The 24025-nt window shown below is 36.0% G+C and overlaps 1 protein-coding gene across 1 annotated transcript in view; it reads right to left on the bottom strand.

Annotated features, from left to right (window-relative positions):
- Positions 1-24025, bottom strand: part of HMCN1 (hemicentin 1) — a 545341-nt gene that overhangs the window by 335388 nt on the left and 185928 nt on the right. The window contains exons 5-6 of the mRNA XM_004372917.2: positions 4993-5164; positions 2890-2996 (exon numbers count right to left, since the gene is read on the bottom strand). Of these exons, the coding sequence (XP_004372974.1) occupies positions 2890-2996; positions 4993-5164 (279 nt within the window). The remainder of the gene's footprint in view (positions 1-2889; positions 2997-4992; positions 5165-24025) is intronic.

The raw sequence follows: 24025 nt of genomic DNA, 5'->3' as shown, positions 1-24025 counted from the left end.
CCAAACCAAGCAAAACCAGTGAAGTATATGTATGTGTATATATATATATGTATATATGTGTGTATATATTTATATATATATATACTTGTATGTGTTTGTGTATATACATATATACGTGTGAGTATATATACATACATGTATATATACACACATACACACACACACACATATGCATACATATATACACATATGCTTCACTGGTTTTGTTTCTTTAGTGAACCCAGCCTAAGATAAGCCAATTAACTGGGATGTTCCATGAAACCATGACCCTGAATCTCCAAACCAAGGAACCAAATCCCATAAAGTGTTCAGCTGTACATAAGCAGCCTCAGCAGCTACTCTTTTGTTGTTGTTGTTGTAAATATATGTATCACACAACTTTTGCAAATTCAACTTTTTATAGGGGTACAACTTATTGACAGCAATTATAATAATCAGTTGTGCAATACTACCCTTAATCAATGCTATTTTTCCATCACCATACCCTGGTTTCTCTTCGGATTGCATAAATCTTTTGTCTTTTAACTATTTTTTTAAGTGGCACTGAAATGCTTATACTTTGTTTAGTTGTTGTCACCAACTGTACGCTAGACAATGGTGTAACATCAGAATTGGAGGCCCTTTTTGTGAGGACTAGAAATAAATTTAAGATAATATGATAATAGACACTGTGTCTTTTTTGCTTCCTTCATTATAGGATACTGAGCTTAGAGACTTGTCCAAACGGAGTTCCCATCACTTCATCACCTTATCGTCTCTCTCTTCACTCACGGACTAATCCTTGGGGATTCCTTTTTCTAATTATCAATTAACATGTGCTAAGTGCCCATTAAGTATGTAGCACAGAACGTGGCTATGAACGGACACTGAGTAAATGCTTATTAATGGATGACTGAACGAATAGGTGTGTTAGGCATGAGGTAGAACAACAGACATGCAATAGCTCTCCTCTAGGCAATATTTTTACTAGAGGAAATATCACGGGTAGCAATCTAAATTGTATGGAAATTAGTTCAAATACTTCACAATAAATTGCTAACAATATGAACTAATGGTATCACTTGCAAATACTTCACAATCTATAATGGATAAATTAATGTCACTGTTCAGGAACGAAGAACGAATTACCACAATGGAGTTGTTAACTTAGGACGTTGCTGGCTTAGGTCATGCTTAAATTGAAATAATTTGGGGATAAAGACACTCAGCACTTCTTACTCTGCTTCCTACCACGGTCACAGAAAGTCATACTCAACACTAGTCATATTTTGGACAATTTGGTCAAAATAACTATAACATCATGTCTGGCTACATTTACTTAAAATATCATAACAACAAAATACTCCATCCTTACCAATCAAATGCACTCAATAAATATTAAGCACTTACTATGTGCAAGGAACTGGGTGAATAAAATAGGCAGATGGAACTATTTCTGGTCCTTTTATTAAGAAATTACCAATTTTCTTTGTACCCACACCATCATCCCCTATCATTCACCTCAAAAAAATTCACGTTACAGTTTCCACTTTCCCTACAGGACCTAGAATTCTGAGAATAAAGGACTAATACTGTAGGACTTCAGTGAATTTACAATGGAAGCTTTCATTCTTTGAACTGGGAAAGTTATTGTAAGCATTCGTTTAAAAAACAAAAAACACTGACAGGCATGAAAACTGGTGCTTGGATTTATACAATTTAACACCTCCATGCACTTTCACACAGCTCAGTAGTTTGTATCACGACCCCAATAATCCTATTTTATTAGGTAGGGGATGGTATATAATGCATAGGGTTTCTTCATTTGAGTTCTCCCAGAAAGACGTAGAGCAAGTCTTTTATTTGGGAGGTGCAAGGAATGCTAGCAGAGGAGGGGAAGTGACAGAGGAAAAGAAACGCAGCCAGTAATGGGTGTATTTAAGCCGGCTCCCACGGTGGAAAACTGGAACTTACTTCTGAGAGGGCTGAAAGCTGCTCCTGGGGGGTACTGATTCCCCACAGAACAGCCTTCCCTTATTCTGGGAAAAACCCCTTAGGCACAGAGATGCAGGTACTGGAGCTGAAAGCAGGCCAGGGCACACTGAAAAGTCTGAGAAAAATGGATGAGACACTCACAACATCCACCGCCATAGGTCACACATATCATCTGTAGCAGAACTAGATCTCAGGTTTATGGTATCCTGAATTTGGGGTGTATGTGCTTTCCTCCATACTGCCGAAATGCAATGCTTTCTCAAAGTGAATATATGCCACTTAAGACAATTTCTAGAACACAAATACCATTTTGTGTTAAAGAAAACAGTGGATCTAGATCCACTAAGTAACAATAGCTAACATTACTTGAGGGCTTATTTTGTACCAGGAACTATGCTAAGTATTTGATGTGTGTCATCTTAATTTAATTCTTAGCACAGTTCTATGAAGTAAAGGAATATTACTGTGATCCTCACAATACAGAGGAGGAAGGCAAGGCACAGAGAAGTCATGTTCCCAGGCAATACAGTTTTCAAGTGATGGTGTTGCAATTCACACCCAGGCAGTTCTACACCAGAGTCTACGCCTTCAGCATTTTTCTCTGTTGTCTTCATTTCAGATTGTTTTGGAAGTAGGAAGTGCGTAAATCAGCCAATCTAAAGATTTGATGATATGAAAACTAATTGAGAACTGTGAGTGCTTCTTGTGGCACAGACAGCTTTCACAGTCATTGAAACGTAACACTACCAAATTCATGGGATCAAGAAACCCCGTACAAATGCACTCTGTGTATTGCTTTTTATTAAAAGTGCTCTCCATGCTTGCAAGAGAAGATATAAGTAAACTATTGTATACACCTCATAGAACATGCCATATCAAAATAGAGTAATAAGTAGCTTTATGAAGTAACAGTACCTTCACTGTCCACATTCCAGCTTCTGGCTCTTTTACATTCACCACCTTGGCAGAGTTATGGATATTTAATAGCTCGTTTAGGCCAAATCCCTTTTTTATCAGCTTCCCTGAAAGACAGACATAAAGGAAACAAACATAATATTTCTCTCAGCTATGCCTATTAGCTAATTTAACACTACATAAATCTAAGAGCATGATCAGATTTCAAATAAGACAGAGACATTTTTTACTAAAGTGTGCTGCAAAGTGACCTGAAGAATTATTTTCCAACCTGTGGCTCAAATGAAGGGCACTGTGTTTCCACTATAAATTACCTGATATACATGTGTCCCCACAGCTCAGAATGTTATTTTATTTATGTCTAAAATGCACTTGATTTCAGGGTTTCTGGACATTGGAACTGAAGTAACATGTTCCCATTTGTTACGCTGATTTGACCTTTAAATGAGAATTACAATTGGCAGACTGTGATCATGTTTCCGAAGCTAGCCAAGATAACAATTACTATGGCTACTGAGAAGTTATGTGCAGTCACTAGAGACATTTAGATTAAATAGATGGTAAACGCAGTAAACGAGAATAAATGTCTTTTTTGGAGATCATTCAAGATATTACTAATGTGAGGGCCCTGAGTATATCTTTGCACCAAGTACAAAGCCTTAAGCAGTTTTCCACCAAGCACAAGAGGCCTTTTAAGGGGCATAAGAACAACTAAAGGAGGCAGTGTAACCAAGTAACATGATACTATGCCCTACGACCTGAAGTTTATCTAAAGTATCTAATAGTTGGGACTTATAGGAAAGCAACTTTGGAATTAAGCCATAGTTTAGTTACTCACTGCACCCTTGGCTCTCCTATGCACTACTTTTGCATTTATATAAACAAATCAATTATAACAATCCTATGTTTCAATCGCAAGTTTTCAATCATTGTATACTAAAAAGGGCTTTTTAAAGGAGTGGAAACATAATACAATGGATACAAGTACTTTTACTTATCCAGGTAGTAGGAAAAACAAATCTTTCCGGGGCAGCATAGATGTTACTAGAGTGGAATGCTGCCTCAATAGAAAAATCTGTTTATAAGGCCAAATCTGTAGAAGTCTTAATTTTGCTTGTTTTTTAAAATTTTAGTTTGATTGCTAGTGTACATTTAACCTCTGAGGACAATTTCAAATGCTGTTTTCTTTCAGGTATTAGTTATTTTCTCAGATTCAAATTAATGCAAAGTAAATTAAAGCATTTCTCTAATAAAAATATAAATTTGACTTTTAACAACTGTCTTCTATAAAATTAAACCTTTCCAAGATAATTCAATGAAAATCTGGGCAGTGATTTTAAAAGTTTTTTTCCTTGCAATTCATTTAAAAGTAACATAAAATACTGAATTGTACTGAATAACTTGCTATGAAATATTTCCTCATACATAGATTAGGAAAATAAAATTTTAGGTTCAATTTAAATACTATGTTCATTCATAAAACAAACACTTATTGCTCAAGGTATTCTTCCAGGTACTACGATGGATGAGTTTATGTTTAGACAATATTTGGTAACCACTCTCCTTCTCTGAATGAGTAGTTACCAAATATTTTTTACAGTATTTCTTTTTAATATAGTTCAGTTACAATTAATTTACTAAATCTGATCTGTTTAAACTATAGAAAGTTTTAGCCTTTTGAGTTTTCATGTTAATTCAACAATAATTAAGACTAAAAAAAAATATCAGTTTTATTTTTTAAACATCTTTCCTAACCATTTCTGAATTTATTGAATTTTTTCATAAAGTTAGCATTAACTTGCCATTAGGAGCCCTGATGGTGCAAATCGTTAAGCACTCAGCTGCTAACCAAAAAGCTGGAGGTTCAAACCTACCCAGTGGCTCCATGGGAGAAAGAACTGGTGATCTGATGTGCTCCCATAAAGATTACAGCCTATGGAAACCCTATGGGGCAGTTCTACTCTGTCACTTGAGGTCACTATAAGTCGAAATCAACTCAATGGCACCTAACAACACAACAACTTGCCAGAAATAAGTGTGCAAAAAAATAGTTTACCCTTCATGGTTTTTGTATTTTATTACATGAATTTAGATATGTCTCACCTAAAGGACTGAGAATTTCAATCACTGGAGAAGGGCCACTCAGAGATACAGTAACCTCTTTTAGGCTGGGATCAAAAGGAATTTGCCAGATGTTCACAGCTTGTTCCAAATGATCTGTGGATAAGAGGTGAACTTTGGAGGCCTGCACTGCTTCTTCTACCCATTTTAGCACCTGTAAGAGACAAAGAGAAGTGTGAGTGAAATCAGAAGGCATTTACAGTCCTTATACTACCACCATTACTTTAGGTGCAGTAATCAGCGCTGGTTAATCACATGAATCAGACACTTACTGTACTGTGTGAGGTTTATTTCAGTCATTAGTGAAGACAGGACTCTTCCTGTATCTGGTTATTGTAGCACATTCAGAATAAAATGCAGATTCAAAATGAAATAGCCCATGCTCAAATTTCAAGTTTCCTATCTTGGGATAAGACGTTCAAAATGAGATTTTATCTATGGTGTCCAAAAACCAGTGAAGTGAAACATGCGGAGATATTACATGCCATTTCTATTTCTCAAGAGATATGAAAAGAACCTATGAAAAATCATGGTATTGCAAATGATGTGAGATCTCTTTCCCCTCCATTCTTTCTTTTTGGATTTCATTTCTTCTCAGATGCAGTTTACAAAAGACAGCCACTTCAGCAAATTATCAAACCCAACTTTAGTAGATTGGGTGCTTTAATTGTTGAAAAACAATTACCAACAAAACAGTCATTTTATGATAAAATGAATATGTAAGAGAGTAATGGGAAAGTAACTACTGTATTTAAAGAAAGTAGAAAAACATTTCAGATCAGAAAAATTTTAGTGTATTCTTGAAAAACAATCTTTGGGAAAATATTAAGAATTTTGGTTATAAAAGGGTGTTCGTGCCTACATATGAACAAGGAAAACTTCTAATTAACAGAAATGTTCTGCAATAACAAAGACAATTCCACATTAGACAAATAGTGCATGTCTGCACAGGGACTGCTTAGTTGAAATTGCTACAATTAATTCTAAACCATGATAATCACTAATCCACCATAGATCTTTCTCTGATTCATACTTCCTTTAAGACTGTATCCTATTATGAACAATCTCCCTTGTAATTATGCAAGAGACACTGCACAAAACTGAATATTAAGCTACAGTCAAGCTATTCAAAATAAATAAAAACATCTTTAAAATTTCAAAAGAGATAATCACAAATCAATTAATTAATCAACAAATATTGGGCAGTATCTTTATTCTCTATAAAAGATATGTAAATAGAGAGAGATAGAGAGAGCCCAGGTGGTGCAGTGGTTAAGAGCTACAGCTGCTAACCAAAAGGTCAGCAGTTCGAATCTACCAGCTGCTCCTTGGAAAAACTACTGGGGCAGTTCTACTCTATCCTCAGTTCTACTCTATCCTATAGGGTCACTATGAGTAGGAATTGACTTGAGAGCAAGGGGATATCTATATCCCTCAGGTAAGGAAAGTGGCTAATACATATTATTAACAATGTGAAGCAATTATGTTCATTTATAAAACAAATGCTTATTGTTCAAGGTATTAATCCATTAACCCAGGTACTGAATACCGAAGAGCTTATTTTTAATCGATATCCAGTGACCCTCCTCTTCTCTAAATTACTATTGGTGGATTTTTTTGCACGTATTAATATATTATTTATTTTTAACATATCTTCCTGCTTTCCCTCCAAGGTCAAGAACCACATTTCCTATTTCTTTGCATACTCAACACCAAGTAGCATGCTGTACACATGATAAAGGTGGGATATATATTAATGTCAATGAAACTGGTCATGATGATAATAATAATAATATCTTCTTCAATAAAAGAATGTGATGGGAATTCAGAAAACAGGCGGCTCTTGTTGAAATAATGCATGTGAAGTGCCACTCAGAAACTTGCCACATAGTAGATATTCCAAATGATATTAGTTTCATCCTGCCTCAAATAAACTCCCTTTCCTTTCATTAGCTGAGTGTTTCAACAACGGCTTCAGAGGCAAAGTGAAAAACTCCAGCCATGAAAGTCAGACAAAATTTTTGCAAATGAAAAAGCGAGGTAAAGTCATACCAGACAGAGGAACTGAGCAAATGCATGGAAATAGAGGACCCCAAATATGTTTGGAGCATGAGTGAATCCATCTGGTTACAGTGACGTATTCAGAGAAAGGAGAAGCAGAAAATGAGGTTGGTAGATTGTGTCAAGACCGGACTACGGATGGTCATAAAGTCAGGCCATGACATTGGATTTTATCCTAAAGATCCCAATGGAAAATTACCGAGGGGCTTCAATCAGAGAAGTAACACACTGAAAGTGGTATTTTTTGAAAGAAAAACTGGTAGTGGTATCATAGATGAATAACAAAAAAAACCCGTTGCCGTTGAGTTGATCCAGACTCATAGCAACCCTATAGGACAGAGTAGAACTGCCCTATAGTGTTTCCAAGGAGTGTCTGGTGGATTTGAACTGCCAACCTTTTGGTTAGCAGCCGTAGCTCTTAACCACTTTGCCACCAGGGCTCCTCATAGTTGAATAGAGCAGAAAAACCAAATAGTTAATTACTCCATAAATCAAATTTATATCTACCTTCAAAATTTAACCGCATAAAGAACCTGGGATTTTGAACACAAAATGAAGTATATATTAATATAATCATCTCAAGAAGCAGATGCCATTTTTTGAAAAATGGGTTCTAAGTGATGAATTATGCTGGAACGGAAAAGTATGGATTTTTCTGCTCCTCAGATCTGCTCATATGGCTACAGAGACTGTGTAACTAAATATATGCAACTAATATTTTACCATATATATAACATTTTAATAATTAGAGTGTTGACGTGTTTATGTCTTATACATGGAACTTGGCTGTAAGAATCTACCTAATGCAAGGAAATGGAAATAATCAACTTAGGGGCTAAGAAAGCATTTGATTAATTTGACTGATAATAAATAACTTTGGGAATAATGTCTGATGTAGATACTGAAGAGGGCAAAGTTCAGGAAGAAATCTGATAAATGCAGAGAACATTTGTTTTAAGAGCAAGACACTTAATGAGCTCATAAATGATTCTCAACTGAAAAGGATGAAAAAGAGATTAGAAAGCAAGTACCACCCAGAATTATACAGTATCTCAAGTTCAATAATGAAACGCAATAGTATTAAGTAGAAACGGAAGTGAATTTTTGCACCCATTCTTCTTTAAATTTATAGTACTACTTCTGGATGAATCTTCAAATACATCTTTCCTTCAAGCCCAGGGAAAAGAGGTTATAATATAACACTGAAAATCTACCTTGTTGTCTATTAATTATGCATGAAAAATCACCAAGTCTTAGGCATTTTTATGAAAACGGAAGCCCTTCTAATGTAGGTGCATTTTCATAATGCAAGTGTGTTCAAATGGTACAGAATATAGGTAGGCTTTGCTTTACTCTTAATACCATTTCCAATACATCAACATTTATGAGGCTTTCACAAAGGGATTACCATGTATCATAACATAACTTGCTGAGAAAGACACAGTGCAGACTTCTGTCAAGAGTCTCAAATCACTTTTTTATCCACTTTTAAGAACAATCAAATTGAAAACAGATGCAACCCATTTTATTTTTACGCAGCCCAAACTATAGATACTGCCAACATATGAGTAAAAGTAGATCACTACAAGCTACAGAATGCATCATAAATGAGGTTTCTGGTCTCTCAAGTTGTCACATTTAAGAAAAAGAAATCCTAATTTTTTAACTATGAAAAATGTTCTCATGAGATGGGAAATAATCATCTGTTATAATGACAAAAGGAATAAAACTGGAATTATCTGAAAGCCTTTGGATTGGTGCATTTTTATCAACACAAGGATTTTTCAAACCACTAGTGAACTATTTATTGTACATTAAAAACTTTAGCATAAAAATGGTTCTCTAATGACTTGTAGCGGTTTATATCTGGAAAGGGCCTGAGAGACCATCTAACCCAACTCCTTCATTTTACAGATGAGGAAACTGATATTTGAAAGAGTTCTTGTACCTTTTAAACAGCTAACCAGACTGATTCTGTCTCAATAGTTACATTTTCATATAAGTCCATTGTATTCCTGAAGACACTCTCCTAAAGATTTTGCATCCTAAGTAACAATCAACACAAAAATAAGTTTACGTGTCTACTCAACTTTGGAATGAGATGCAAATATTCTTTTAAAATACAAAAACCAGCATGCATTATTATGTATAATGAAACACAATAGTATTAAGTAGTAATGGAAGTGAAGTCAATTTTTTCATACATCCTTCAAGAACCAAAGTTGAAGAATAGTTTATTTGGAAAAGAATTCTTATGTTGTGAATTATACCCAAGTGAACTTCAGGACATCTTTTGTCTTCTTGGTGGAAAAAAGAAAATATGGCAAGGTGTTAAACACAACTGGTAATTACACATTTGTTTGTATTTTTGTTGTTGTTTATCATTTGTCTTTCCTATTAAATGATAAGCTCCAGGAGGGAAGGGACCATGCCTGATTTGTTACCACTATATCCCTTGAAAGGAGTTCTGGTGGCGCAATGGTTAAGCATTTGGCTGCTAACTGAAAGGTCAGCAGTTCGAATCCACAAGCCACTCCACGGTAGAAAAGATCTGGTGATCTGCTTCTGTAAAGATCACAGCCTGGGAAACCTTACAAGACAGTTCTTCTCTGTCCTATAGGATTACTGTGAGTGGCAATCAACTGAACAGCACACAACAAAAACATCATATCCCTTGAACCTAATATAGTGCCTAATTCCTAATAAATATATGTGAGATAAAGGGAGAAAGTAAGAGAAAGAGGAAGAGAGGGAGGGGGATTGTATATCAGATCTTTACCCACAGAGTTAAGAGTATTTTAAAAGGTAGCATTTTGACTCTGTGTTTATTTGTGACAAATCCTCTCTCAGCACTGAATGTTAAGCACTGAAGCTGAATAGAGTTCAACCTGTAATTGTGGTCTTGAATGTGAGCATCAGACTCTATTTAGATTTGATTTATTTATTTAATTGGTTAGCTTGAGATTTAAAAATTCAAGGAAGAAATCTTTGGAATTAGGTCAGTTTTTAAAATAGATGTCGAGATGCATGTTTCTTAGTAGCGCTAGATTCAAATTTTTCAAGCTCAGTAATACTAAAGAGTTGCTCAGAAAATGTATGCAAGGCTATTGTTGTTATCTGACACCATTCATGGGGACCAAGTACACAATGGGATCAGACCATTATGACCCATAGGATTTTCAGTGGGTGATTTTTTGGAAATAGATCACCAGGCCTTTCTTCCTAATCTGTTTAGTCTGGAAGCTCCACTGAAACCTGTTCAGCATAATAGCAACACACAAGCCTTCGCTGATATATGGGTGGTAGCTGCACATGAGGTGCATTGCCAGGTATTGAATTCAGGTGTCTTGCATGGAAGGTGAGAATTCTTCCACTGAACTACCACTGATGATAATCGAGTTGGGGAAATAGGACAAACATGCATTAAAAACAAGCTAACCAGCTCTTACCTTCAAGCAATAAGTAAGATCAGAACACAAATGACAATTCATATTCCTAAAATGTGATTCGCTTTTCTACTTAAGAGCTTTTAATGATTCCCGGTTACATCCATGGTTAAGGCCTAGCCAGGGGTGTACCAAGGGCTGGCAGTGCGAGCAGTCCACACAGGATGCAGGCAATAAATGGATGCATTATCCGCAGAGAATTTTAAAACAATAATAAAACTGACTAAAAGTTGTTTTGCCTTTAAATGCCACCAGGTCCTGGCAATTCTAAACAGTGTCAGTGATAAATGACTCCTTGAAAAAAAGCTTCTGTTGATCTTGAAAAAAAGCCTCTGATTACTGTTGCATTTTAATAAGGCATATGTAAGCTTCAAAGGAGCATATTTTTATTATTTTTCTTTTAAGAAACACTGTATTCTACATGGATGTTAATTTAGAGAAGTCCCAGATGATGCAAACTCTGCTTTTCACCTTCATTTCAAAAGTATGTAGTACTGTTGTACTATATATTTCTGTGTCTAAACAGTAGATTCCAAATAAGCCTTAACAGCACAGGAGTGACATAATTTGACATGCATGTTAAAGGGTCACTCTGGCCTCTCAGTTGAAATTAGACTGTAAGATTGCAAGGTCAGAAGCAGGGAGGGCAGTTAGGAGGCCATGGCAATAATGCAGACGGGAGATGACGTAACCTAGACTAGAATTTTGGCAGAGATACGGCGAGAAACGGCTAGTTCTGGGTGTTTTTTGACGGCAGAGTTGACAGGTTTGCTGAAGACTGGATGTGAGGGTCTGAGGATGATTACTCAGCTGCCATTAACTGAGATTGAGAAGACTGCAGAAGAGTTGGTTTGAGGGGGTGGTGGAATGAGGAGGAGAATGTAGGATCTCGTCATGAGTCGGCATTCACCCGACGACAACTGACAACAAAGCTAAACAGTGAAGTTGAACTATGAAGGAGACAGTCAGATATATAAACCTAGAGTTCAGTTGAGAGGTCCTAGTTGAAAATATAAGTGGAATTTAAAGACATGATGCTCCCCTCACAGCCCCTCCCAACCAAGAACTTAGAAAAAAGGGGAAAGACATCATCCTGTAAAAATAAACTTAGATATCAATACATAATGGCTCAGAATAGAGCCTTAAAACAAGTCTCCCCTTGTTCTGATTCCTGAAAACCTTCAGACGGTGATTGTTCCTCTTGTATGTGCACCTATAGAGAGAGAAGGCACTAGTTGTGTTTACATGAAAGCTCTAGATGGTAACAATTAGATCTCTCATTATAGATGAATGAGCTGGCATTCTCACTTTATACATCAGTGCTGTGAGTTTGGTTAATGAAAGTCTATTATATATGGGTCCTCTCTTAGAGTGCTGACAAATCCAGTTTCATAATTTGCAAATCCACCAAAGACATGTCACCCTTTGAGAACTCCTAGGAAGGTCTCTCCCAGCAATACTCATCTGTATTACTCTTTGTGTATTATGCACCTATTTAATTTGGAAAATTCTATAGTGAGTTTTACCAACAGTAAGTGTTCACTAAACAAGTATAGTCAGTGACCCACTGTACAGATCATAAATGCTCATACTGAAGGTTTGCAAAATAAGAAATAATTTATATTATAAGAATTTTCAAAAAAAGGCTTGCTGGTAAAATGGTTTTATCCAGTTCATACAGAATATAGGAGTTGGGAGAGGGGTTAGAAATTGGAAGAGCATCAGATATTTTGGGTTCAATGGGGACACTAGAAAGATTGATGAAAAGCGTGACCCTCAACTTCAACTGAATGAGCACCTAAAACTGGGGTAAAACTAACTACCACACCTTTGACACGAAAGTTTTCTAATGCGCAACAGCTGAAAAATAAAAGCACACTTCAGACATTTCTGAAGGGTGAAATCATTCCTGCTAGCTATTTTAAAGTTTATCAAAGTATATTTTATTAATTTATCTTCATAAAATTCTTGTGTGTCACAACTTCAATGTGTTACAAATGACTGAGGAAATTTAGTGTGCCAGAAAGTATGTGTTATTTAAAATAATAAAAATATAGAAGATTGACTTTCTCATTCACGTATCCCATTGGATCCTTTGTTGTTTGCTTGGTATTTTCTTTTGTTCCATTCTGTTGTATTTATTTATTTACTAAATACTGTCTATTTTACAGTAGCCAAATCTCAATAAGTTCAGCTGCCCCATTGAAAGTCTTTTTAGTTATAAAAGGAAAAGTTGTAAAAATACAAACACACACACACATATACATACATATATATGTTAGTTATGGTCTCATTCTTACTCCTGGCTTTGCAGAAGGCAGGAAAAAGTCCAAACCCTGCCTTAACTGTTTCTCCCCACTCATACACTTTATTTATTCATCTGCATATATATGTAGACATACATACACACATTTTTTATTAAGGACCTAAAGTAGGAAATGAGGTAGGAGCTGAGAATAGAGACAAGTATAAACAAAACACACAAAGGTACATGGTTACATGAAACTCCATCTCACATAAAATGGAATCACTAATCTGGAGTTCATGAATGGCTTCAGGGGCATCTATGAACTCCCTGAAACTGTATGAAGAATTGTATATGTAGGTGGACATAGTACATGGGAGGAAGGTTCATAGTTTGGCAAGATTCTCAAAAGGAGATAAGTAGGGAGGGTTTAAAAAACAACTTTATAGATGTACGCCTCTTCTGTAGAACAGCCTTTTATCTTACTAAACAATATGCTTTTAAGAAGTATCTATATATCTTATTTAAAACAAGTAAATTAGAGTGTGAAATAATTCACATTGCAAAAGATTTCCTCAGTTCATAATGGGCTACAGGCTTCTTTCCAGTGTCTGTTTATAGGTCATTAAATAAATAATTAAGAGAAGACTAAACTATGAAATAAAGTATTCCATTGTACTTCAGACTAATTATTACTCAAAAACTAAAATAAAATAGATTTAACTTATAATAAGTTTTGAAAATAGGTATTTGTGTGCCCTGATCTGCCCTTCCCCAATTTTACTGGAAGCAAGCTAAAATACAAAATTATCTGGTTTAATACTTGATATTTACCAATTCTATTAAATAAAAACTCAAACCTGTTGTCGTCGATTCAATTCAGAATCAATAGCGACCCTACAGGACAGAGTAGAACTGCCCCATAGGGTTTCCAAGGCTGTAACCTTGACAAAAGCAGGTTGTCACATCTTTCTCCCTCGAAGCAGTTGATGGTTTCAAACTACTGACCTTTCGGTCATCAGCTGAAGGCTTAATCACTAAACCACCAAAACTCCTTCCAATCCTATTATTCCCTTACAATATATACCTAATGAAGGTTAGCAAGATCTCTCCCAAAGGAACTCAAAATACAGACTTCATTAACAAGAAGAATTTAATAAGGTATAAGATCTATTTACTTGGGATATATGCACATATTTCGATTCCAAAAGACTGATAATGTCAAATTATACATTTACAATCAAGAGATACTGGAACATTTAAGGCTACGTGACTTCCACAGTGGCTGGTAGAGGCATTCTTACTCTGGAATCCAAATCGTAACTGAAAGGTTATTTTGTTGGCTAGCATTTAAATAGCACTTATTAGCTAAGCCTCATGCTAAAAACTTTACAGATTTTACCTTGTTTAATTTGTTTTGTATCCTATAAGTTAAGTATTTGTATTTACATTTTTTAGTAAGGAACACAAAGTAGCTATAAGATATAAGATTCCAAAAAAGCATAGGATTCCAAATGCCATGCTCTTAACCACTGAAATGCTGTACCATATGGTGAAATTGTATTGTATTCCCATTATTGCCCAACTCTACCTTTAAAAGAAATCTTATATTCCAACTGTCCCAAGGAAAGAAAGAAAGAGAGAGAGAGAAGGTGGGGGGAAGGAAGGAGGGAGGGAGAGAGGGATGGATGGATGAATAGATGGGTGGGTGTGGGGGTGGATGGATGGATGGATGGATGGACGGGTGGATAGACTGGTGGATGGATGAATGATGGAAGGGAAGAGAGAGAGGAAAAGAAAGAGTGAGAGAAAATAATAGAGGGAGGGAAGGAGACAAACTACTAGATTTTGAGCTACTAATTTAAGCTCGATTCAGGTGATTTTCAGGCATAAAGCTGACTATGTGTAAATTTCAACTATGTTCTGGTTTAAGATGTACCCCCTACTTAAGATGTAAGTTCACTATACTGCCATATGCTTATTGAGTTGAGTAATAAAATAAAGAAAGTAATTAAGATGCATTTAACATTTAATCATATTTAGTTAATTAAATTAATCTGACAGGAGAAGTGGTCTTATCAGTGGGCTGGAAAGTCTCATAGTCTCTAGACTACAATTCCTTTCATCACTACAGTTCCTTTCATCAGAGCTGTACAGGACCAGGAAGACTCTTCTTCTGTTTGCTGAGGATCTCTCACTTCTAGACAGTACTCAGATGGACACTGCAAACGTTTGCCTTAATGACTAAACTCTTCCTATGCGTCCATGTTGATTTGCACCCATTCTGACTGAAACATTCTTCAGGTATTTTTAACACATTCCATCAAGTTACAGTTAAATTTCACTGACCTCTGGGCCTCTAAAAGGAGCATTTTGTACATATCTCTTCCATCATGTAGTGATCTTAAAGTGAAGTGCTCATAAGCTTATCTTGTATTCAATATTTCCAAGTAGCTTCCTAAGAACTAACCACATCCTCAAAAGCAATAAGTCCATCCTTAGGAAGAATTCATTGAAATGCCATATTACAGAGCTCTCTAAGTGCACTGGATGGGTCAGCAGGGAGGAATGTAAAGGCCCACTCATTTCAGAGGTTCTGCGTGGCACAAATACTAGTAACAATGTGTGCTTCAGGCAGTCAAGAAGAGGAGGCATTAATGTGAGCTAAAATTATTGGGGAACACTTTATAGAAGTGGTAAAAATTCAACATCAGAAAGTTTTTAAAAGCTGGCACCATGCACAGAAACCTCACTAAGTCTTTCCATATTCCCTCAGATCTTTAGAAAGGACACTTCAATTTATAAAACAACCTGGATTTTTCTGGAAAAGTTAGCAATAACATAGGTGAATACTCAGCAGTTGCCAAACATCTTCAGTCTCCCTTTTAAATTGCTGTAAAACTTTATTAGCTCCCACGACTAAACCATCACTGCAGAGATGGCAGTTGGCAACAACTCTACAAATCTTAGGAGGTCCTAAGGGAAAAAGAGAAAAGTAAAGCAAGACTCCAAATTCAGGGAGTAAATGAAACGAATGGATTAAGTCAGAGAAAGTCAAACCCATCAGCATACCAAACGGTAAGCCAGAAGTCTGAAAAAGAAGAGATTACAAAGCAAGAGGATACAGAAGGAGGACATTTTCACCCATGTGGGACTGGGGAGGGAAAAAAAGGAAAAGCATCCACTTTATAGCCTCTGTGGGTCTTTGGCGTAAATACTGCTTCTATTTATTTTACCTAATGGTCACAGCATATTATCAACTAGGGAAAACAAAAAAAGTTGCCATCCAGTAGATTCTGATGCACAGCATCCCTATCAACAAATGAAGTAAAAATAAAATAGATTTATGGCCTGGAAAGGGATTTTAAATTATGACAGTAAACATTTAAGTACAGTCATTCTGCCAAATAGCAGGTTCTGAGCTAGATACACAAAGGCATAAAAGTACATTCCCTGCGATAGTAATCTGTAAGGCCAGAATTAAGCAATCAACATACACATCTGTTTGGCATTTGCTACCCTAAACTAGGATGGCATATCCTCTGTTTCACCCCTAGTAAACTGATTTTTGTGAGCAGAGAAACAGTTCTGGGGCACTAATGAAAAAGAAACGTAAAAATATCTCAGCAAAAGAGTAGAACTTAAATGTTCCCCAAAATACCTCTTACTCAGAAGCAGACTGAAGGCGTGTGGGCCTAAAGTTTATGCCATTTGGGGGCTCTCTTTAAGAAAAGAATATAAAATTACAAACACAAAAGTAGGTACAAACATAGTTACTTTGAATGAGAAAATAACTTATGCACAATTCAATTTGTTAAAAGCTTACAAATACTGTAAATGACACAAAATTGAGAAAAAAATAGCAATTTTGTTATTGTTAATAGTCATTTTGACGTACATATCAAAATTATCAAGAGTCTATGATACTTCCTCCCTTCCATTTTTGGTTGCTATGCAGATGACAAAACTGTGCTTGCAGAAAGTGAAGGGGACTTGAAGCACTTTCTGGTGAAGGTCAAAGGCTACATACAGCCTTCAGTACGGATTACACCTTAACATAAAGAAAACAAAAATCCTCACAACTGGACCAATAAGCAGCATGATGATAAATGGAAAAAATATTGAGGTCGTCAAGGATTTCATTTTACTTGGATCGACAATCATTGCCCATGGAAGCAGCAGTCAAGAAATCAAAGGATGCATTGCATTGGGCAAATCTGCTTCAAAAGACCTCTTTAAAGTGTTAAAGCAAAGATGTCATCTTGAGGATTAAAGCGTGCTTGACCCAAGCCATGGTATTTTCAATCACCTCATATGCATGTGAAAGCTGGATAATGAATAAGGAAGACCAAAGAAGAACTGATGCATTTGAGTTATGGTGTTGGTGAAAAAGAGGAAGACTCTAAACAAGACGGACTGACACAGTGGCTGCCAACAATGGGCTAAACTAAAGCATAACAACGATTGTGAGGATGGCACAGGACTGGGCAGTGTTTCGTTCTGTTGTTCATTGGTTTGCTATGAGTTGGAACTGACTCGACCAGACCTAACAACAACAACAACAACACATATACTTTTGTACCTTCTCATTTCAATACATGTTTATTAACACATACTTACCCATCTAGTAGACACTCAGAAATTTGAAAGAGATTAGACAGATTTCATGTCCTAAAGTGGATTGTTTAATTACTAAATGAGACTGTAATAATATACTTAAAGTAGGAGTCAGGGGACAAACTTTTAAATGCAGTAATTTATAGGTAATGAACTAATCAGTGTCCAGCATACCAGGTTAAGAGGCAAATCCCAACATTAGATATTCTTTGCCAAATGACAATGAATGGTCTTCCTTAGGCTCATTCAGTGAGAGACTCTTAACATGCAAGCCATCGCAGACTGGTTGAACTCAGCACTCTTGAGTTTTTAAACCACAAGAGAAATAGCTGGAAATTCATCTTGGTTCCATAAAACAATTGCATTGACCCGTGGGTTATTTTCTAAGGCCTTATTTTGTAAAAGGAACTCTGTGATAGAGGAGAGTAGACCTTTCTCATTTCCAAGCCATAATTAATTTTATGGTAATTAGCCATTTAATCTGTACAGACTTCTGGAGTTAAATATACTGAAGTCAGCACCTTTGATATTAGACTAATTAAAAAATATAGCCTTATGATTCAGTAAGAAATCAAATGTCTTGGCCAGAGCGTGGCTAGGAAAGAATATTGGCAAGAAAAAAGGCCACAGTGTTTCTCTCAGCAATAATAGGGTAAAGAAATGGAATTACAGGCTAATTAAATGAATATTATCTAATACTTTAAACCCATAAAATATCTTGGAACATACGAAAAAAAATCAATGGAAATATCAATTCATTGGAGGTTTAATGCAGATTTCAATCCATGGCATTCATTTCCAACATATATTGATAACAGAATGGGAAATGAGCCCTGGTGGTGCAGTGGTTAAGTGCTTGACTGCTAACCAAAATGTCTGCAGTTCGAATCCACCAGCTGCTCCTTGGAAACCCTATGGGGCAGTTGTACTCTTTCCTATAGGGTCACTATGAGTCAGAATAGACTCGATGGCAATGGGTTGGAGCTTTAGTGGCACAGTGGTTAAGAGCTCGGCTGCTAACAAAAAGGTTAGCAGTTCAAATCTACCAGTCACTCCTTGGAAACCCTATGGGGCAGTTCTACTCTGTCCTATAGAGTCGCTATGAGTCGGAATCCATTCAACGGCAACAGGTTGTTTGGTTGTTGGTTTACTGACAATAGATAGCTGCAGCAGCAGTCAGGCTCAAATATTTTATTTTTAACTTGCCCTACGCAGTAAAATAATGCTAGGATTAATTCAAGACTTTTGTAAACAAAAAACAACCCAAAAATAAAACCTGTTGCCATCAAGTCAATTCCGACTCATAGCAACCCTATAGGACGGAGTAGAACGGTCTCGTAGGGTTTCCAAGGCTATAAATCTTTATGGAAGCAGACTGCCACATTTTTCTCCCGCTGAGCAGCTGGTAGGTTGGAACCGCTGACCTTCTGGTTAGGAGGTGAGTGCTTAAACCACTACTCCACCAGGGCTCCTCAAGAAACAATCAAAAAAACTCATTGCCGTCAAGTCAAATCCTACTCATAGCCACCCTATAGGACAGAGTAGAACTGCCCCACGGACTTTGCAAGCAGCTGGTGAATTTGAAATACTGACGTTTTAGTTTACAGCCGAGCTCTTAACCACTGTGACAACAAACTACATTAATTAAATAAGGGAATCAACAAAATGTTAATTAAGTTGTCCCCAACCCCAAGGAATTAGCGTAACTAATTTTGTGTCTCAGAAATTAGGAGATCCAAATAGAAAACTCTGGAAACTGTCATTGATACGGTCTATAGAACTCCACAAAACCAAAAATGATTATAGTTAAATATTACCAGAAAGAGCCAAAATAGTCCAGAGTATAGTGTTTATTAGTCATGCAGTCATGAATAATGGCAATAGCTTCAGTAATTATTTTTATGTAACTCCCATAGTTCAACCTAAAGTACTTATTTTCAATAACTGTCACTACATTTATGAAGGAAATTTTTTTTTTAATTTTGTTGGAAACATTTTTTTATCTATACAAAAGAAAAATAATAGCAATGCCATACACATCAACTAGAATGGCTAAAATAAAAAAAGACAGGAAACACCAAGTATTGGTGAAGATGTGCAACAGCCAGGATTCTCATATACTGATGGTGGGAGTGTAATTTGAAAGAACAACTTTGGAAAATGGTTTAGTGGCATCTACTAAAGGGGAACATATCATACCATCATAGCCAATGATTCAGGATTCCCATTCGTAGGTACATAATCAAGAGAAATTAATACATATGTGCAACAAATGACATGTCCTAGAATGTTCAGAGCAGTGCTATGTGCAGTAGATAAGAACGGGAAATTACCCAAATACCCATCAACAGCGGAATAGGTAAATACGTTGTAGTATATTCGTAAAATGAGAATGATCTACAGCTGCAGGCAACAATGTGGTGGAATCTCACAAATAAGATGTTGGACAAAAGAAGCCAGACACTAAATTGTGTAAGCTGTGTGACTTCATGTATACAAAATCCAAAACTTTTCTAAACTAATCCATGCGCTTAAAGGTCAATATAATGGTAACCCTTGTAACTGGAAAGTAGCATAAGAGGGGAGTTCCTGGAGTCCTGGCAATGTACTGTTTCTTGATCTGGGTGAGGCTTACCCAGAGTGTGTTGAGTTTGTGAAAATTTATTGAGCCGTATACTTATGTGCACTTTTCTGTATGTATACAATACTTCGATGGAAAGCTTAAAACAAAAAGAATAACAATAATTCACAAATGCACCTTGACAACCAAGCAGAATCATCACATTTATATCAAATTTATTTGAATTGAAATAAAATTTCACTAATTCAATTCAAGAAGCTCTACTATATGCCTAGCATTGTGGGAATACCAAAACAGTAAATGAAAATAAAAAAGAGCCCCATGATAAAAAAAAAAAAAATTACAATAATACTGGGACAATACATGAGACAAAACACATGAGAAGCCATTAGAAAACAATTAGTAATAACATAAACACCGATTTTTCAATTCTTATGATACCACATACCCACCCGTCTGTCAGTTTGTTGTACCGTGGTGGCTTGCATGTTGCTATAATGCTGGAAGCTATGCCACCAGTATTTCAGATATGAGCTGGGTCACCCATGGTTTCAGTGGAGCTTTTTAGATAAGACTGGGAAGAAAGACCCGGCAATATACTTCTGAAAATTAGTCAATGAAAACCATATTGATCTCAACAGAGTATTATCCGATTTAGTGCTGAAAGATGAGCACCCTAGGTTGAAGGCACTACACAGTAGCTGCAACAATGGACTCAAACATACCAATGATATGAAAATGGTGCAAGACCAGGTGACTTTCATTGTGTTATACAAAAGATTGTCATGAGTTGGAGTTGATTTGATGGCAACTGTATCATCAATTATAAGTTGCACCGTTATTTTATGTCCCAATAAGAAAGGAAAACCACTTCCAATTAATCTATGACACATCACTGATTGTAAATAAATTCCAATTTAAGATACATAATTTTTTTTAAAGTACCTCTTAGAATGGATGGAAAATATGCTGTAACAAATAGTAAGTACTGCAAATGATCAGACTAGGAAGAAGTCCACATGGCAGGGATTCATGCATGAAGTGGAACATAAAACACCTCCCACCAAAAAAAAACTCTCTGCTGTTGAGTCAATTCCAACTCATAGCGACCCTATAAGATGAGCCTTAAACAATGGACAGAGAAGAAGTTAAGCGCTGGAAGGAAGGTGAGGTCACTCCAGGTTAAGGAAGTTTTGGGATCAGAAGTGCAGAGGCAGCAAAATAGCCAACACTGTATATAAAGGCAGGGAGAAGAGTACACTAATTAGAGTGGGGAATGGAGTATTAGGAAATACCTGAAGAAATATCTGGATGAGTAAAGTGAGGCCAGATTACAGAGGGGTTGGAATTCCAACATAAAATATTTGGACACTAACCCATTGGCAGTAAGGGTCGATTTTTTGTATAAGGTCAAGACGTGATGAAAGTAGTATTTGAGGAAGCTTATCTTACAGTTCTGGCTGGACTGGATGGGGGAGACCAGAAGTAGAGAAATAAGAAATTATTAAGAAATTATTGCACTAATACAGGTGTGAGGTGAAGAAGACTTGTGCTAGAGTGCCTACAATGGAAAAAGTGTGTTAAACAAAAATTCCCACAATACATCTTTATGATATATTCCATAGGTAAAACTAAATTTGATGATGTAGTAACCACAGGTTCCTAAAAAAAAAACCTATAGATTTTTTGTTTTTCATGAAACATTTGAACTAAGATTGGATATTTCAAGATGTTTTTGATCTATAAATATAATACACTTAGTACAAATAAAAGAGATGAATGAAAAAGACTTACAGTAAGAAATAAACATTTCCAACCTTTTCCAATGAGGTTTACTGTAGCTTTATCTTCAAGTTTTATAAACATTAAACCAGAGAATCTCTTGGATATTTACCTACTTCAGTATGTATGTTAGATGTTTACTTCATTTAGATCATGTATGACTATAAGCCATTAAGCATGCACATAACTGAGTTTTTATTTTTGTTCTCTCTCTTACTCTTTTTCCTCTCTAGTAACAGTCTCTTTGCAACAAAGCACACAACACAGGACCTCAGACACTTTTAGTCCTTTACACTAATAGTGAGGCTTGGGTAAAGTACTGGGCTCAATGAAATGGGGCAAAATCTATGTGGTATTCATCACTGAGTTATGCAAATAATGGATATCTGTCTTTAGATAGACTCTCAAGGGCACAATAAATATTTAGATACTTTTTAATTTTAAAAAGTTACAAATCCCAACAACATTCTTTACTGAAAAGAAAAAATTAATGACCAACTTCATACGGAAAGGAACGAAACCCTGAATAACCAAAGCAATATTGAACGAAAAAGAAAAAAGCAGGAGGCCTCACACTCCGCAGTAGCAAAACATCCTACACAGATGCTGTAATCAAAACAGTCTAGTAATGGTTCAATGACAGACACATAGACCAGTGGAATAGAATTGAGAACTCAGAATTAAACCCAGCTATCTACAATTAACTGATTTTCAACAAGGGGTCAAAGTCCATTTGGTGGGGCAGAAAAAGTCTCCTTAATAAATGGTGTTGACAAAACTGGATACCCACCTGCATAAAAATGAAACAAGACCCATAGCTCACACCACACACAAAAAGTAACTCAAAATGGATGAAAGGCCTAAATGTTAAACCTAAAACCATACAATTCCTGGAAGAAAATACAGGCAGAAAATGATGGGATCTAATCTTTTGTAAAAATAAGGTAACAACTAACTGTCCACTGAGAAACTATTTTGTTCTCTAAACCTTCATCTGAAGTTCCAAGAAAAAAAAAAGAATTATCTATGTGAGATCAAATTGACAACAGCAACTCAAAAAGTTTGATGGGAAGCCTAGGGGAAAGTGAGTTGAAGATAATGGTGATGGAATAATTTGGAAAACGATAGTGAGAATAGCAGTACAACTGGAAGAACGTAATCCATGTCACTGAATTGTACTTGTAGAAATTTTTGAAATGGTGTATCTTTGGCTATGTATATTTTCACCAAAAGAAAAAAAAACAGGTCCTCCAAGGTAGAGAAGGGAGAGTATTGACATGTCGTAGGGTTGTTAACCAATGTCAAAAAACAATATGTGTACTGGCTGTTTAATGAGAAACTATTTGTTCTGTAAACCTTCACCTAAAGTACAATGAAAAAATTAACAAAAAATAATAAGATAACAAGCATTTCAACAAATGCACAAAGACAAAATAGATAAGGAGGACCTCATAAAAATTAAAAACCTATGCTCGGCAAAAGTAAATAGACAACCTACAGACTGGGAAAAAATCTTTGGAAACAACTTAGCAGATAAGGGTCTAATCTTTAAAATCTATAGAAAACTGCAACAACTCAACAACAAAAAGATCAATCACCCAATCACAAAATGAGCAAAAGACATGAACAGAACTTTCACCAAAAAGAACATCCAAGCAGCCAACAAACATATGAAAATATACTGATGATCATTAGCCATTAGAGAGATGCAAATCAAAACTACAATGAGATACCATCTTACACCAGGTAAAATGGCACTGATAAAAACAAACAAACAACAAAAAAAAACCCCACGAAGAACAGATAATAAATGTTGGTGAGGATGTGGGGTGATTAGAACCATTACCCGTTGCTGGTGGGACTGTAAAATGGCACAACCACTATAGAAAACAGCATAGCATAGCGCTTTCTCGAAAAACTAGAAATAGAACTACCCTATGCTCCAGCAATCCCACTCCAAGGTACATACCCTAGAGACCTAAAATTAATGACATGAACAGACATATGCACACCTACGTTCATTGCTTCTTTATTCCCAATAGCAAATAAATAGAAACAACTGAAGTGTCCATCATCTGTTGACAAGATAAGAAGACAAGAATAGATACGTAGAGAGAGACCAACATTCATTGGTGGTTACAGGATGGGGGAGAGGGAAGTAAGCTTTAGATTATAGAGATTTGTTGTTATTATTATTATATAATATTATATAATAAGCAGATATTTCACAAAAGAAGATATACAAATGGCCAGTAACCACAAGAAAAAAAGAAAAAAAAAAAA

The sequence above is a fragment of the Trichechus manatus genome, unplaced genomic scaffold (genome assembly GCF_000243295.1).
Source record: "Trichechus manatus latirostris isolate Lorelei unplaced genomic scaffold, TriManLat1.0 scaffold00021, whole genome shotgun sequence".
Classification (NCBI taxonomy): domain Eukaryota; kingdom Metazoa; phylum Chordata; class Mammalia; order Sirenia; family Trichechidae; genus Trichechus; species Trichechus manatus.
Note: the sequence above shows the minus strand (reverse complement) of the source record. Positions and strands in the feature narration are given on the sequence as shown.